Source organism: Phoenix dactylifera, chromosome 14 (assembly GCF_051530095.1).
Source record: "Phoenix dactylifera cultivar Ajwa chromosome 14, Ajwa_hap1_PhDact_Kaust_v1.1, whole genome shotgun sequence".
In the NCBI taxonomy this organism is placed as follows: Eukaryota; Viridiplantae; Streptophyta; class Magnoliopsida; order Arecales; family Arecaceae; genus Phoenix; species Phoenix dactylifera.
This window is the reverse complement of record NC_143203.1, coordinates 11,369,638-11,385,061: the sequence shown is the minus strand read 5'-3', so window position 1 is coordinate 11,385,061 and position 15,424 is coordinate 11,369,638. Positions and strand designations below refer to the sequence as shown.

At 36.5% G+C, this 15,424-nt stretch overlaps 1 protein-coding gene across 1 annotated transcript in view; it reads left to right on the top strand.

Moving 5' to 3' along the window:
* LOC103697440 (OVARIAN TUMOR DOMAIN-containing deubiquitinating enzyme 5-like) overlaps positions 1-10,006 on the top strand; it is a 28,970-nt gene extending 18,964 nt beyond the window's left edge. The window contains exons 2-3 of the mRNA XM_039132564.3: positions 7,893-8,762; positions 9,768-10,006. Coding sequence (XP_038988492.1) covers positions 7,893-8,762; positions 9,768-9,771 — 874 coding nt within the window. The 3' untranslated portion in view covers positions 9,772-10,006. The remainder of the gene's footprint in view (positions 1-7,892; positions 8,763-9,767) is intronic.
* The last annotated feature ends 5,418 nt before the right edge of the window (positions 10,007-15,424 follow it).

Genomic DNA, 15,424 nt, shown 5'->3' with positions numbered 1-15,424 from the left:
GGTACTTTTTGTGTTCGACTAAAGCTGTCTGCCATGTTAGCTGATTGAGTGTTTTAGTATTTTCTTGGTATTTATTTTGGTAGATATGTTAACTAACATAGTTTGAACTCTATAAATCTTGAAGTGGTTTGCAGTATTGTTCTTATGATTTTCATTTGAAAGGTTTGGATTGATTTTAATTCCTTGGTTTAATTGTATTGTATTCCATAATTCCTTTCTTCTTCTCTTTCTTTTTTGCCCTGATTTCCTCTTTCATCACTGATATACTCTACTTGTTCTCATCACTCTGACATAAGATTACCACTTAGTTGTTTGATTAGGTGGTCAGACTGCAAGATTGAGATCATATTATAATATCAGTTATATAACCAAGACATTTGGCTGTTGCATAAGGATTGACATTCTTTTCATTGCCATTTTTATGTTGGAGGATAACAATTTAGGCTTAATTGGCAAGCATGAGTATTACAATATTTGAGTGCTTAATCCATGTATACTAATGCAGAACATGCAGAGTGACATAAAATTACTGCCACAACAAGGGGCTACATTTTGATACCTACTCCGACATAAGATTACCACTTAATTGTTTGATTAGATGGTCAGACTGCAAGATCGAGATCATATTATAATATCAGTTATATAACCAAGACATTTGGCTGTTGCATAAGGATTGACATCCTTGTCATTGCCATTTTTATGTTGGAGGATAACAATTTAGGCTTAATTGGCAAGCATGAGTATTACAATATTTGAGTGCTTAATCCATGTATACTTGTACAGAACATGTAGAGTGCCATACAATTACTGCCACAATAGGGGCTGCATTTTGATATCTGTCCCTGCCTTCATATGTCGCAGTGATATGCTATGGTACAAGATGACATAGGTTGATATGTGACCGGACTGCAAAGTAAATACTAAGAAATCTTACGAAGTACAGTATGTCATTCGAGCAGGTTTTCTTCTTCATTTTTCCATATTTTAAACATTCCCAATCTCTTCTAGGCTTCTCTTCATTGTTGCTTGTTTGATCCAATATAAGCTGGCTCATGCTGGTTTGTGGCCAAGAATTTTTTAAACTGTAATGCACATGCATGATGCATAGCGTCTGTTTATAACTAGCAATATTGCATCTTTAATATTAGAAGGATCAAGCTATTTTTGGGATTTTCAAACCATGGTACTTGCTGCATCCAAAAATAGCCTAGCTTATCAAAAGGTTTTACCATATCATCTCAGCATGCCATCACCGTCTTTTTGGAATGTAATATAGTTCTCATGTCAGTGCATACCTCTCTCTAGCATGATATGCTATTATGCAACATTACATTCCAACCCCTAATTGCTAAGGGCATAATATATCATGAACTGCTGTTAAAAGATTTAATTGTAAATTTGATTGAGATGCAACAAGAATACATGAGTTTTCTTCGTCCTGCTGATATTATCTGGATTCATGATTCCATATCTGGCTTCATATGCCATTGATCTTGAACTTAGTAACATTATTAAGCTCCTTTTGGAAAATAGTGGACACATTGGATGGTAACGTTCATGCAATATCTATCATTCGTATTGGAACCTAAATGCATGTAAATGAAGTTGGATCCAGTTGTGAAGTTGAAGTTAAATAGATGGAAATACCAAAAGAGCCATAACAGGAAAACCTTTAAACCTTACAAGGTAGATGAAAGACAGACACATGAATTTAATCTCAGGCCCTTTTCCTTCTTAAGAAAAAACACCATAGAATAGTTGGGTCAAAAATGTTACTGGATCAAGAGTGGAAAAGACTGGAAGAACAAGGAAGTACCTAGACCCTAGTATATGCCACACGTGAATAAAACAAGGATCAATGCCTGATACCCATTATATAAAGACTGTAGGTTTAAATTGAACCAAAAGAATCAGAAACCAGCAACATATGCTTATAGCCAGATTTGAAAGCAATCTTTTGACATAGACTGTACAAATGTTTGAGAAAAAGAGGATGTGATCTCTGATAGAAAAACGTGACTGTAGACTAGGTTTTGCAATCCAAATCTTTGATATATTGGAAGGCAGGAAAGCAGTAGAATGTGTTTTATATTATACTTGAATGTCAGCTATCACTTGGATGTGCTTGTGGTGAGCATAAAACTTGTGTGACATAAGTCATTCTGAGGGATCATATGAAAATGAATGACAAGAATTATTGCTTATCGTTAATTTTAAGGGAGAATGAGATGTTTGGAAGAATTTTGATGGAATCCCAAGTCTTGAGTTCTCTTCATATGCCGGAGTGGTTTTTGAAGTATGATAATGTACTGTTCTGTAACTCAAAATAGCTCAATCATATTGTTAATTAATTGCACTGGAAGGTCATTTCGTTGGTTAGTAGATTTGAGTGATCAAGATTGTGTTTCTATCTTTTGAAGTATTAATTCTATTATATATGCTACACTTTGATGTGGTGCAGATTTTGGGGAAGTTTCTCATTTGACCCCTCCATTGTCTGAACAACAGTTTGATTTGATTGTCTAAGTAGAGTTATTTGTCGAAGTAGGAATATCATTTTAGTCTAGAAATATCTCATGCCTTTTCAGGTTTAAGTTGAACTCACCAAGGCCGTGACAAGAAGGATTGGTTTTGGCATTGGGATATATGTGTTTATGTAAGCTTGAAGCCAATTACTTTACTGGATACTTCTCTAAGGAATATCAGATGAGTTAAAAAAAGAGCATTACAGATCTCATTATTGAAAGACTAGAGAACATGTGAAGAATTTGGTAAAGCACATAGAGGATTATTTATTGCTTATTGGTGTCACTTATCATGTTGCTGCCTATTCCATGTTATTTGAAATGCCAACTTGAATGGCTGACAGTTTGGCAGAATTATGACGATCTTTCCTCTTTTGACTGTAATAATTTGTGACAGGATCTTATGCAGAGCAAAAGGAAGATGATTTAAGAAATTGATGGTGGATTACCTGTTAAAATGAATGCGGAGCAATATGTAGCTGTCTCTGCAATGGCGGTGGTTTGAAGGAAAAAGAAGGGGTTATATGGAGTTTCATGGCCCATTATTGCTGCTAATTCTAATAAAGCTGACTGCCTAATTACTAAAGGGCATTTACTCTCTTTCCTTAAATGGTGGACAGATTCACTAATATTATTTAAGCAGGTCATCAACAAGGGGAGCCTTTGAGCTGATCCTCAATATCCTATGGCTTAGTTTTATTAAGTTAGATTTCAATAGAAAAATACTCTGCTGAATACATTAGAAGACTGATTATCTGGAAAAAGGATGGGTAATTTACATGGGAACCTAGATACTGCATTTAACTTTCTATTTGTAATTTGGCAACATTGAATCTCATAGCTTATATGTTTTAACATTGCATGCTATACAATTGATTCCGCATTGATGAATGTATGCCTTAGATTATGTTGATCTCCTATAGGACTATTGTGTTTGCATGTGGCTGAAAAGGTCTCATAAATGCTCCCTTGAAACAATTTTATCATGGATAAATCCAAATTAATGGGGATACATGGGGAATAAAGCATATTCTTCCTTTTGGGGAGTGCATCAGTTGAAAATTCAAGTAGCAATAAGGGCATTTGATCATGCATTAAATTGTAACTGCAGAGAATTCGTATTACATTCACATTTCATTCTACAATGTTGAATCGAATCTCTCACTGTGTGACTGCTAGTATCCAATGGTCAGAGGGCGAAGAAACTGTCTTGAATTTGTTTCTGAACCTTTGGATGCTAAAAATGGTTTGAATATTTTGATTGGATAACATCGTGCATATTTGACAAGCACATACTTTAATGAGGGTGAGGAAATGGTGTAATGACCCACCAAGTGTTTGGATGGTAGACAAAGTGATAAGTTTAACCTTTGATCAATCATTAAAACTCATGTGAAAATTATATAGTGGTCCCTAATTTAACCTTTGATTAGCTCAAAGCTCCTGAATTACTACTTTCACATAATAAGAAATTAAAAAAATACTTTAATGAGGGTGAGGAAATGGTGTAATGACCCACCAAGTGTTTGGATGGTAGACAAAGTGATAAGTTTAACCTTTGATCAATCATTAAAACTCATGTGAAAATGATATATTTTTCCCTAATTTAACCTTTGATTAGTTCAAAGCTCCTGAATTACTACTTTCACATAATAAGAAATTAAAAAAATAGCTGAGGAAATATAATTTTGAGATCTCTAAATGGGAAGTTGATTATCTGTTGGTCTGTAAGTTACAAGTTTATATAGAGCCGTCTCCACCAAGAAAAGTTTTCTCTGAAGTCCCTAATTAGATGTTTACTTCATTACCCTAATTTACAAGCATAGGCAAGTGTGTGTGTGTGTGTGGTCCCTAAATTGGACGTTTGATATTCTGACAACTCTTGAATTCTTGGGTTTCATGTGAAGGCCTCTCTCTCTACATGAGATCACAATTTGGTCATAGCTTTTTCTCTTTCATATTGGTGACTATGTGGTCATAGCTAGCCTAAACCAGATATTGTTTCTTATTTTTGATAAGAATGATCCAGACCAGTTTCTTTAGAACCATGAATTTTTTCTTCAACTACATATGTGCCTTGCGATATCAGGGAACACTTAATATAATATCACACTGATTGGTGCCTCTAGATATATTTCGATTTTGCATACACACAACATCATTAGAATCATGGCTCCGAAACGATACTGCTTCGCTCAATTTCTTTGGGACTCTTAGTATTACCTTTGTTGATAACATTTGTTACTCGGCCTTCACATGAAAAAATTGTGACCAAATTGTGATCTCATGTAGAGAGATAGGCCTTCAATAAGGGTGTGCAAAAAATAGGCCAAATCCTGAGCTTGATGCGTACCAGTCTCTTCGGTTTTTAAAATTCGGTTTGGTGTCGGTTTGAACAAATTTTGAACCTAAAAAAATTCGGTTCAGTTTTAGTTTGAATTTTCGGAAAACTGATTCAAATCAAATTGACCCGACCCATATGTATATATAAGTATATATATTCAAACCAACCTGATCCGATCTAACTCGATCTGGCCCATTTGTATATATAAGTATATATACATTCAAATCGAATCGACCCAACCCATATATTTATATATATATATATATATATATATATATATATATATATTTATAAACCAACCCAACCCAACCCATATGTGTATATAATATATATATATATATATATATGTATTTATATATATTAATTTTTAATTTTTTTTAATTGTTTAGACTTAGTCCAGCACATTGAACATCAACCCATTAAAGCAAACCGAGCCAAACTGAACTTTTGGGTTAGTTTGAACCCTTTTTTTGAATAAATCAGTTCAATTTTGATTTGGGTTTTAGAAAACCGGTTTAAATCAGTTTGGTTCCAAAAATTACCCTAAATCAGCCCGACCCGAACCATGCACGCTCCTAGCCTTCACATTAAAATAGGGAATTTAAGAGTTGTCAAATTATCAAATGTCCAGTTTAGGGACCGTATATATACAGCTTGACTTTTCTACCTCAAGTAGATCTCTACTCAGATTCAGTTAGGTCTAGATTCGACAATGGAGGTCTCACACCGATGATCCAAGCTGTTGGATGTGATCTACTATTTTTAAACAGTTTACATACCAAAAAGTATGTGATTTAGAAATCTCTAGCCTATGCATGAAGCGATAAAAAAAAATTAGACAATCTAAATAACATTAAACTATATATATTTTGTTAATCACTTGATGCATAGGTTAGGGATCTCCAAATTGCATGAGTGTTGGTATGTAATAGTTTAAAGACAGTAGATTGCATCCAACAGCTCGGATCATCAATGTGGGACCTTCATTGTCCAATCTAAACTTAACTGGATCTATGTGGATATCCACTCGAGTATAGCCAAGTTTAGCTCTCTCTCTCTCTATATATATAAATATATGTATATATATATATATATATATATATATGTTTGTCTATATGTATGTATATATTCTATACACTTGCCAATGCTTAGGGTAATTAAGTAAACATCTAATTATGGACTTTTTTTTTTTTTGCTTAAGAAAAGGGAGCAGGGGGGAGGAAGGGACAAGCCCAACCCCGCGTAGCAGCCCCCACTGGGCCCCCACCCCGCCAGGAGAATGTTCGATGCGGGCAAACCGGGTCGTGTGTTGGGCACGCCGACCTATTTTACTTATACCCTCCCCACCCGTGAGCCGGCTTGGTTACCCGACCCGACCCTCCGTGTGAGTACGTCACACCTGGCACCACCCAGGCTATCAGCCGACCAGTAGCACTTCCAGACCCCGTGTCCAGGCGTGGAGCATTCGGTCCCCAAATTTAATCGACGCCCGCGCGTTTCGAACCTGGAACCACTTGGTTGGAAGTAAACGCCCCGTTCCAACTGAGCTACCACCTTGGTGGTAATTATGGACTTCAAAGCAAACTTTTATTGGTTGAGACTGCTTCTATATACATACTTGTAACTTGTGGACCAATAAATAATCAACTTCCCACTAGAGATCTCAAAATTATCTTTCCTCAGCTTTTTTTAATTTCCTATTATGTGAAAGTAGTAACTTAGGGGCTTTAAACTAATCAAAGGTTAAACTAGGGACCAGTACATAATTTTCACATGAGTTTTAGTGATGGTAGACCCACCAGTTAAAACGTGTTAACCCAGTAATGAGGAAGGTGGTGGTACAAGCGGTTATAGTCAAAGATTAGTTTCTCTGCTTAGGAACCAGAACACATCTAAGGAAAGTAATGGAATTATATATACATAAAAAAGAAAAGAAAAGCAATAATCTTCTAAGGTTTCTAAAAGCCTAGCAACAAGCTATATTCCAAATGAAAACTGCAAGACAGAGTCCTCTGACATTGGAATTAACATCAAGAAAAAAACCTGCCAAATGAACCCCATTACATGGTGTTTGCTTAATAGAAGCTTGTTTCTCAACATCAGCAAACCATCTAAGCTCCTGAGATATACTGAGAGTTATCTTTCCATATTTCTACTATCCTCTTGACTGTTTGCTCTCTTTTAGTTTCCCCTTGATGTATTTTTCATATTGTTGTCCATCCTCCATATGTCATGTTACATTAAGAGTTCATTGTATGCTTAATGCATGCCAAATTATAGAGAGACACCATTGTTTTACTATATTAGAGAATTATGCAGACACACGAGTCACTTTCTCTTTTTTGGAAGTGTTTAAAGTTTCAATTAACTAAAGGTGTCTGGTTCTTCTCTTCATCTTGCTTCAACTATGCCAAAATCAGAAACTTTCCAAATTGCTTGAAGACTGTCACAGTAGTGAAACCAGTCATGCATCATCAACTAATTGCAATGTGCAGATTTTCCCATAAAACTTTTTAAAATATGTTAGGATCTTTTACTTATCTCCCTTGAACCATACAAAAACCAATACTTCAGGAAATTGCTTAGGAACTAGTAGATTAGTAATCCAACTAGAGACTCTTCTTGGACTTGTTCACCTTATTGTTCAGATCAAAGGGCTTCATTGTTCAGGAATGCATTATTATTTAGTTGTTATTTGTTCTTCAAAAGTGTGGAAATAGTCAAAAAGGATTTTGGATGGATCATACAATAGCTTGCTTCTAGAAAATTGATGTCATAAAGTTATGTTTATGGACAACTCAGCTCAACTCAACTAAGCCTTGATCCCAAACTAGTTGGGATCAGCTACGTGAATCTTTTTCCTTTATTCTGCTATGTTTAGGGCAACACTTTGAAAGATGTAATGATGTCAGGTTCTTCCTTAGTACTTTATAATCTTTTGTTTATCGCATATTTTTAAAGTTATGATAAATTTTTGGGTTTATAAAATTTTCTCTTACATGTAAGACCAACTGTTTTTACAGGCAAGAGATCACCGAACTTCAAATCAAAGAAATAAAACTCAAAAAAGAGGCTGCTAAAGGCAGCAAAGCTGAACAAAGAGCCAAGAAGAAACAGGTCGAGGATGAGATATCTCAATTGTTATCACAAATAAAAGCAAAGCACTCTGATGAACTTGCTTTCTTAGGCTACAAAAGGACTGACAACTCAGAGAAGGACAATCTGGACTGTTTGGTAAAAGCTATCGCTGGTATTTCTGTCACTAATCATAGAGAGTCCACAAAACCTAGCAAGGGAGCAAGGAGGCGTGGAAGAAGAGCTCAAGAGGTAGCAGCTAGAGAGCAAAGGATACAGGAAGAACAGAGCAACATCATTAGTGATCGTATGATTGAAAATGAGAGTTTGGAGAGAAAGCTTGAGCCTCTTGGTTTGACAATAAATGAGATCAAGCCAGATGGTCATTGTTTATATCGAGCTGTCGAAGACCAATTATCACTATACTCCAGAAATATCTCTCCATATAGCTACCAAGAGCTCCGGGAAATGGCTGCTAATTACATGAGAGAACATGCATCAGACTTCCTCCCATTTTTCCTATCTGATAGTAAGGTCGAGGTGGATTCAGATAGCTCACCCATGGAACGATTTGAGAAGTATTGTGAAGAGGCTCGGACCACAGCAGCTTGGGGAGGACAACTTGAGCTTGGTGCTCTCACACATTGCCTCAAGAAACATATCGTGATATATTCAGGTTCTTTTCCTGATGTGGAAATGGGCAAGGAATATAAATCTGAGAATGATAATCTCAGCAACCCGAGCATCTTATTATCATACCACAGACATGCTTATGGGCTTGGTGAGCACTACAATTCAGTGGTTTCCAATGGAAAGAGGTAATAGTGGGTTCTTTTGTTTTATATATTATCAGTTACAACTTGTCATGTTGTACAATGACCCTTTTGGGGTTTTATTTTAGAATCACATGGTTGGTTTCTTCAATTTTGTTTGATGTTCGCTTGATCATTAAACTCAATCAACAATCTTCTCGTCATCTATTTTTTTAGCGTTTCAAAATGCAGTATGTGTATGTGGTCTCCTGACTGCACCGCATACCTTATATGTAGCTACCATATGCAATCAGGTTATATGGGACAAAAAGATAATCTACTTGGCACTTTGTGGACATATATGTTATAGAATTAGCATCTTTGCATAGCTACATATGCAGCCTAGTTATCAATATGCAACTAAATGTATGGCCCTTCTAGCATTACACAACCACATATGTGGCTACTCTTATGCAAGCTCATACGAACAAGGAAGGTTCAAGCTAATGGTTGGGTTGGATATGGATTTTTAGATAGGTGGGATATTTGTATAGTTATAATGTCAATATACTAATTATATTCTAATTTTTGCTACCAAAAATTTGGCGATAAGCAGTAAGTAATGATTGCTAGATATTATTGTTTTTAATAATTTAATATTAATATTATTTATAAAAGATATTGCTATTATAATAATATTTAATATTTTATTTATTTCAGTATTTAAAATATTAAACTTTTATCTACCTTCATACATGACCTGCATAATGCATATGTGCTATACAGTCCCTTGACCGCTCGCATACTGCAACCATCTTAAAAAGAGTTGTTCTTTCAAGTTTAATAATTGTTAATGTGAAGAGACATACTGAGTTACAGGAGATACTTGGTAAACTTCGGCTGTATTTGCTCCATGAGTTTATTTGTTGATGGGTCTATTTATTTTTAGTAAAGCCACTCAGATGCATGGGTTCAGTTATGGTTAAGCTTTTTATGTAATATAATTGTTTTATATTTACATGTTCCATTTAGGAAAATATTTATGAGGCTTCTTCTGTTCTTCATGTACAGGTGAATTCCTTGACATGCAGCTAATGAAAGTTCATGACATGTATGTAGAGAGCATACAGACATTTTAGATGGAGCGGAATTGAGAGTTAAGGAATCATGTAGATTACTGTTTAGTTTGGCACTGTGAAATGTAAAGAAATGTTGTATAAATTGCCGGCAACAGTTCTCCAATAACCACCTTGAAGACTGTCCTCTGTACGCTGCTAAAGAAAAAAAGGTCTTCACTGTTATACTCTCTACTTTTGCTTCATCCACCTCTCTGTTTTCTTAATATCATGTGTCCTTGCAATGACTATATGGGAATCTTAGGGCATATAAGTTTGTCAATACAAGCTGGTAGGTTTAATTATGTTATGAAGTAGGGTTTGAGTCAACGAGATTATTTTATTGTTATCAATTATCTGTCAAACCAAAATCCTCTGGCATAAAAGCAAAAATTTTAGTTGAACCGTCATGTATGTGCAAACACCTGGACTCGAGAAGTCCAATTGTTGCAGTGTAGGTGTGGTTAGCACTGCTATCTAGCATCAGGTACTCCTTTTTTTTGTACTTCACATATCTGCCTTTTTGCTGCACTTTCAGGTATTAGATCAGTTATGATGAGTCTTGTTTGTTGCTTTTAGGTTTTTTTAGTTTCTATGGGCTTACATGTGAGTTTTAGGATGTCTGGTGGATAAATGTTGCAATTAGAGATCAACCAAGGTCTTCATTTAATAAGAGTCTAGTTTTTTGGAATTTTTGGGAAGGATGGGAGGTTATGCTGGAAAGAAAAGAAAGGTGGAAGAAGAAAGCACGTAATGGAAAGAGGAAAGGAAACCTTGGTTGGACAGGAACGTCCGTCTCTTTGAGGGTAAGAGGGCGCACGTGAGTTGGTTGTGGATAGAGCTCTTCGATATGTTGCAAAGATCACCATGGCTACGACTGTGATATCATATAGAATGGCTAGGGACATCTGGGACATTCGTTTTGTTGCAGTAGCATCCAGATTTGTCTTTTTCACTTGGGTGCCCTCACCATTCGACCATCTTAAGGTAAATTTCGATGGTAGTGCGTATGTCGATGATGTCAGCGGTGGAGTCGGCTTTGTGATTAGGGACCATGACTCTAGGCTGATTGCAGAGGGAGGACGATGCCTCTCCTAGCATGACCTCCATTGGGGTTGAGCTTCGGGTAGCTTAGGAGGGCATCACTTTTGCAAGGCATATGTTTGGTGTTGGTAGCGTGTATCTTAAGGGGGATTCGGCCACAGTGATTGACTGGATACAGGAAGAGAACCGGTATAGGACTAGGCACAGGTTGCTGTATGACATCTGTCAATTGGTAAGAGACTTGTACTTCTTTTAGGCAGTTCATGTATTCCGAAAAGCGAATAAGGCGGTAAACTGGGTCGCCTCGTTTGTTGCTCGGCATTTTGGAGTAGTTCTGCGGACTAGTGATGTAACTACTCCTTCATGTCTACGGCATCTTCTCTTTCTTGATTCTAGTGGTTGTACTCATACAAGCTGTTTGAGCTATCGTTGTGTCAAAAGAAAAGAGGGAAAGAAGAAAGAAAGAGAGGCAAAAAGCGGTTGGCTATTCTTGTTGACCATTCGCCTCAAACCATCATTCCTTAAATCTTCTCGGCAAAACTAATCATCAAAACTTAGAAGCCTGGTCATAAAGGTTTATCTGGTTCTTAGATTTTAGCTATGTTAAGGACTACAGAATGAAGATTGTGTAACTACATTTTTTTTGAAAAAATCAACAAATTCTGGTTCATCTTTGCTGCCCTTTCTCCCTTTTTATTTTTTTTTTCTCCTCTCTTTTTGTTGACTGTTAATTAGCTGGGGCCCGAGAGACACCAATAGAGAATATTAACATCCCTTGCGCATTATTTTCTTTTTTGAAATCTGAAATTTGTATTTTACCTCACAAGATTGGATTGGATAGGACAGGGTTTGTAACTTTCGTGCGAATCTACTATTAGATCGTACAATGGCTGCTTCAAAATCTGTGCAGACAGATCAATGAAAGATTTCAGAATGCTTTAAGAGCTGTGCCGGGTGCAATCCAATGGTCGAATACCAATCGATCGCTCTTTCACACGACAGATACAACCCAAACCTGATTGGACTATATTTCAGATATCGGCCTACTCGCTGATTCAGTCTAACAGTGATTTACATAACTGGCATACCACTAAAGTTGATTATGGGTTCTCTTTTGCATTGCTAAAGGGGAAAGCTTTGGGTCACTCATGTCCCTGAGGGGGATGTTGATGTCTAAATTAGTTTTCTGTGAATTAATAGTTACTCCTATATGCAGATTACAATCAGTTTTTGGATGCATGAAGAGATGTCAGCTGCAAAATAAAGCTTTGGTTGCTAGCATGGAATCTAGGGCAGTAAAAAGTCTCTTTTCCACGCCAGTGCAAGTCCCTTAGACCAGAAGGTCTCTTGGCCGAGCCCGAGGACCGCCACTTAATCATGTTTCAAAAAACATCGGGGCTTGGATATAGGTAGCAATGATTTCGAACTAGGTTTCACTAGAGGGGGTTTTGCCCCATATATATAGATTTGATATCAAAGTGGGGAGGGGTTACATAGCCTACCCCATTTGGTGGGTCTTCTTAATGTCGATTTAATATGATAGTTGTTGAAAGCAAAGAAGGTGATCATGACGAAGTTTAAGTGAAATATAAGCAAAGGGAGTCTCAAATTTTCTTGTCAAAAACTTTTAAGGACTCTTTGGATGCTCATGTAGTTTTTCACTGGAACATTCTCCATATGGTTAACTATGAAAAGTAATTAATGGTACAGAGAGGAGAATTATTTGATAAAGGAAATATTGGAATGAACTTAAAAGAAAAAGGGAAACCAGAAATCACCTCTCAAAAGGAATTTATTATCCTATATTTTAGGGATTGTGCGCTCCAAGGGCTCTCTTGAGCAAAATTCTCCTCTCTCCTTTCATTACTCATCCTCTAGACCGGGACCATGAGAGCGTTGTGTGCCATCCAAAGATGCCCCGTAGAAGTAGATCATTTTTGTACATTGTGGGCACCCATTGGAGGGGGGAGCCCGTTGTTTAGAAGATGGACCCAACGTCTTCTATTCACCACCAACCAATCAACACGCTAGTGGACAACTAGAACAGCATTTGCAGTTGCTTAAATCCAAGATCAACCATCGGACAAGCAACAATCTCTCTCTCTCTCTCTCTCTCTCTCTCTCTCTCTCTCTCTCTCTCTCTCTCTCTATGGAGATTTGGAGATCATTTGTTGAAGGTAGGTCTCGACGCAATTAACAGGTTGCAAATGAAGATGATACTAGAGGAATTGGTCCAGCGTGGTCCTGTCTTCCTCTTTGTAGAGAGAGAGAGATTGTGGTCCTCTTTGTCCTTCTCTTCCAAGTGCATGATGTGCAAGAGGACTTAGAAGGATCCTCTATGGTGTGCGTTTTACACCCTAAAGAGTGGTACAACCTCGGATGGCTACCATATCATTTGATCATGAAGATGGATAGCTATCAAATAGGGCACAACGTACGGTACGTAAAATATGTTGTGTATGGCACACAATGATTGGATGATGTAGCGGCCATCCCAGGACTATACCACTCTTTGCGGTGTAAGGCACACCACAGAAGATCCAAAGACAAGAAGAGGACACTATAGTATGCATGCTTCTCATCTTCCTCTCTCTACACTCACCATATGCTTGCCAACTCATTGTTGAAACCCAAAATCATATGGGCCAAAGGAACTCCTTTTCTGCTTGTTATGTTATCACTTGAGCAATTCAATCTTAAGTTTTTAAACTCTTGCAACGCAACTAAACAAATTCATAAAATCATTCCAATAAGGCTATAATTGTCTTCAGGCCCTTGTCTATGTGTTCACAATGGTCTATCATTTTATGATTCCCATTACTCTTAGTAAGACTAAAATCTGTCAACTGCAAACATGCAAGTTTGGATGGATGGATGCGATTGCCTAACATAGTTAAAGATTTTACTAATATATTATTATTGTGATAGTGTATATCCCCCCTTTCTCTCCCTCGCAATAAGAATATAACTAAAACAAGTATGCTCAGGTAAAGGGGAAATTTGTTATGATCATACGGAGAAGGATGGCAAAAATATAGCTTCTTCGTGGGAAATCACGCATTTGGGTTTTATAATAGAAGAGATAAAGATCGTAGAAAAATATTTCTTATGAAAAGGAGCAATAATCAAAATGTCAGTTGCAATCATTGCTCAATAGAGCATTTGACATTACTTGTATGCAAGTAAAATCAAAAATTAAACTTTAGCCATATCCACATGCTTCTAGTCGAGCAGCTCCATATATCTGCATATAGTTCGCTCTTACATATGGAATCAAATCCTTATACATAGCATTTTCTCTGCTGTTCAAACTTTGAAATAGCTTCAAAATTAATTTGTGCACCAAAAACTATAGCAAATACTAAGGGATAATATGAATCATCAACGCCAAGCATCCTTTTCTTACTTGATCTCTAAAACTACTTCAAAATTAGTTAACTCTTCATCGTCGTGGTTGACTAAATCTTTAAAAGAAATATCAATACCTTGGGTAGCTTCAACATGAGTCTCTTTTGCATGATTTTGCTCCTCAATATAGATCTCTATGATAGAATCAATCGTAGCACCTTTTGACTCTCTGTGAGCAACTTCAAAATCAGCAGTTCTTCATAATCTTTTTTTATCTTAATAAAACATCTACTTGATCAGGCTCCTGTTGCTCCAAATTTTCTTCCTCAACTGGTTGATGCTTGAACTGATCAACTTTGTCATACTTTGAGTTTTCTGAACTCGACCTAACATCTAACTGATCAAGCTTGTCGCGCTTTAAATCTTTATCTTTGAACCAATTCTACCCCTTTTTTGGATTTTTAAGAAAATATGAAACCAAAACCCACTCTTTAGGAAATTGTTGATTGAAATGTCTCACCTTGCTTCATCTTGAATGGATAGCTGGAAAAATATCCAATGCTTTCTTTGGCTTCTTTATATTTTGGATATGGAGATAATTCTCTCTATCAACTAAAGCTTGGATAATCCACATCATCTTTCTAGATTTCATACCGTACTTTTTTTCTTGCAACCTTATTATCAAAAGTATCTATTGGCATTGTCTTTGACTCTTTCAAGATATCTCATAGATCTTGCCCCATCAAATATGCTTGACTATATGCTTCCACCTTGGATAATTAGTGCTATTCAACTTAAGGAGACAAGGGGTATCAAAAGCAGCCATGTTGATATTGATGAAGTCAAGCATGTTGATGTTGGTGAAATAGGCCATTGCAATCTGAATATCAAATCACAATAAAGTCTATATGTTTGCATACAAGCATAATGAATTATTAGAACCTCTAGAATAATGCCAAATCTTTACCTTCAAAACTACTAACAATGAAGTCACCACTTCGAAAACTATATTCCAAAAAATCCAATCCAAGTTGCACACCTTGATTATGCTTCAACCTTGCTCTGATACTATGTAGAATGGTATACTACCTAGAGTAGATTAAAGGCCAAGATCCAAAATAACTACCTAACACACAAAAAAAAAAAAAAATTGTAGAGAGTTGCAAGAAGAAAATAAAATTAAAAAGAGAATAAATTTAAAGATAAACTTAGCTGCACCTC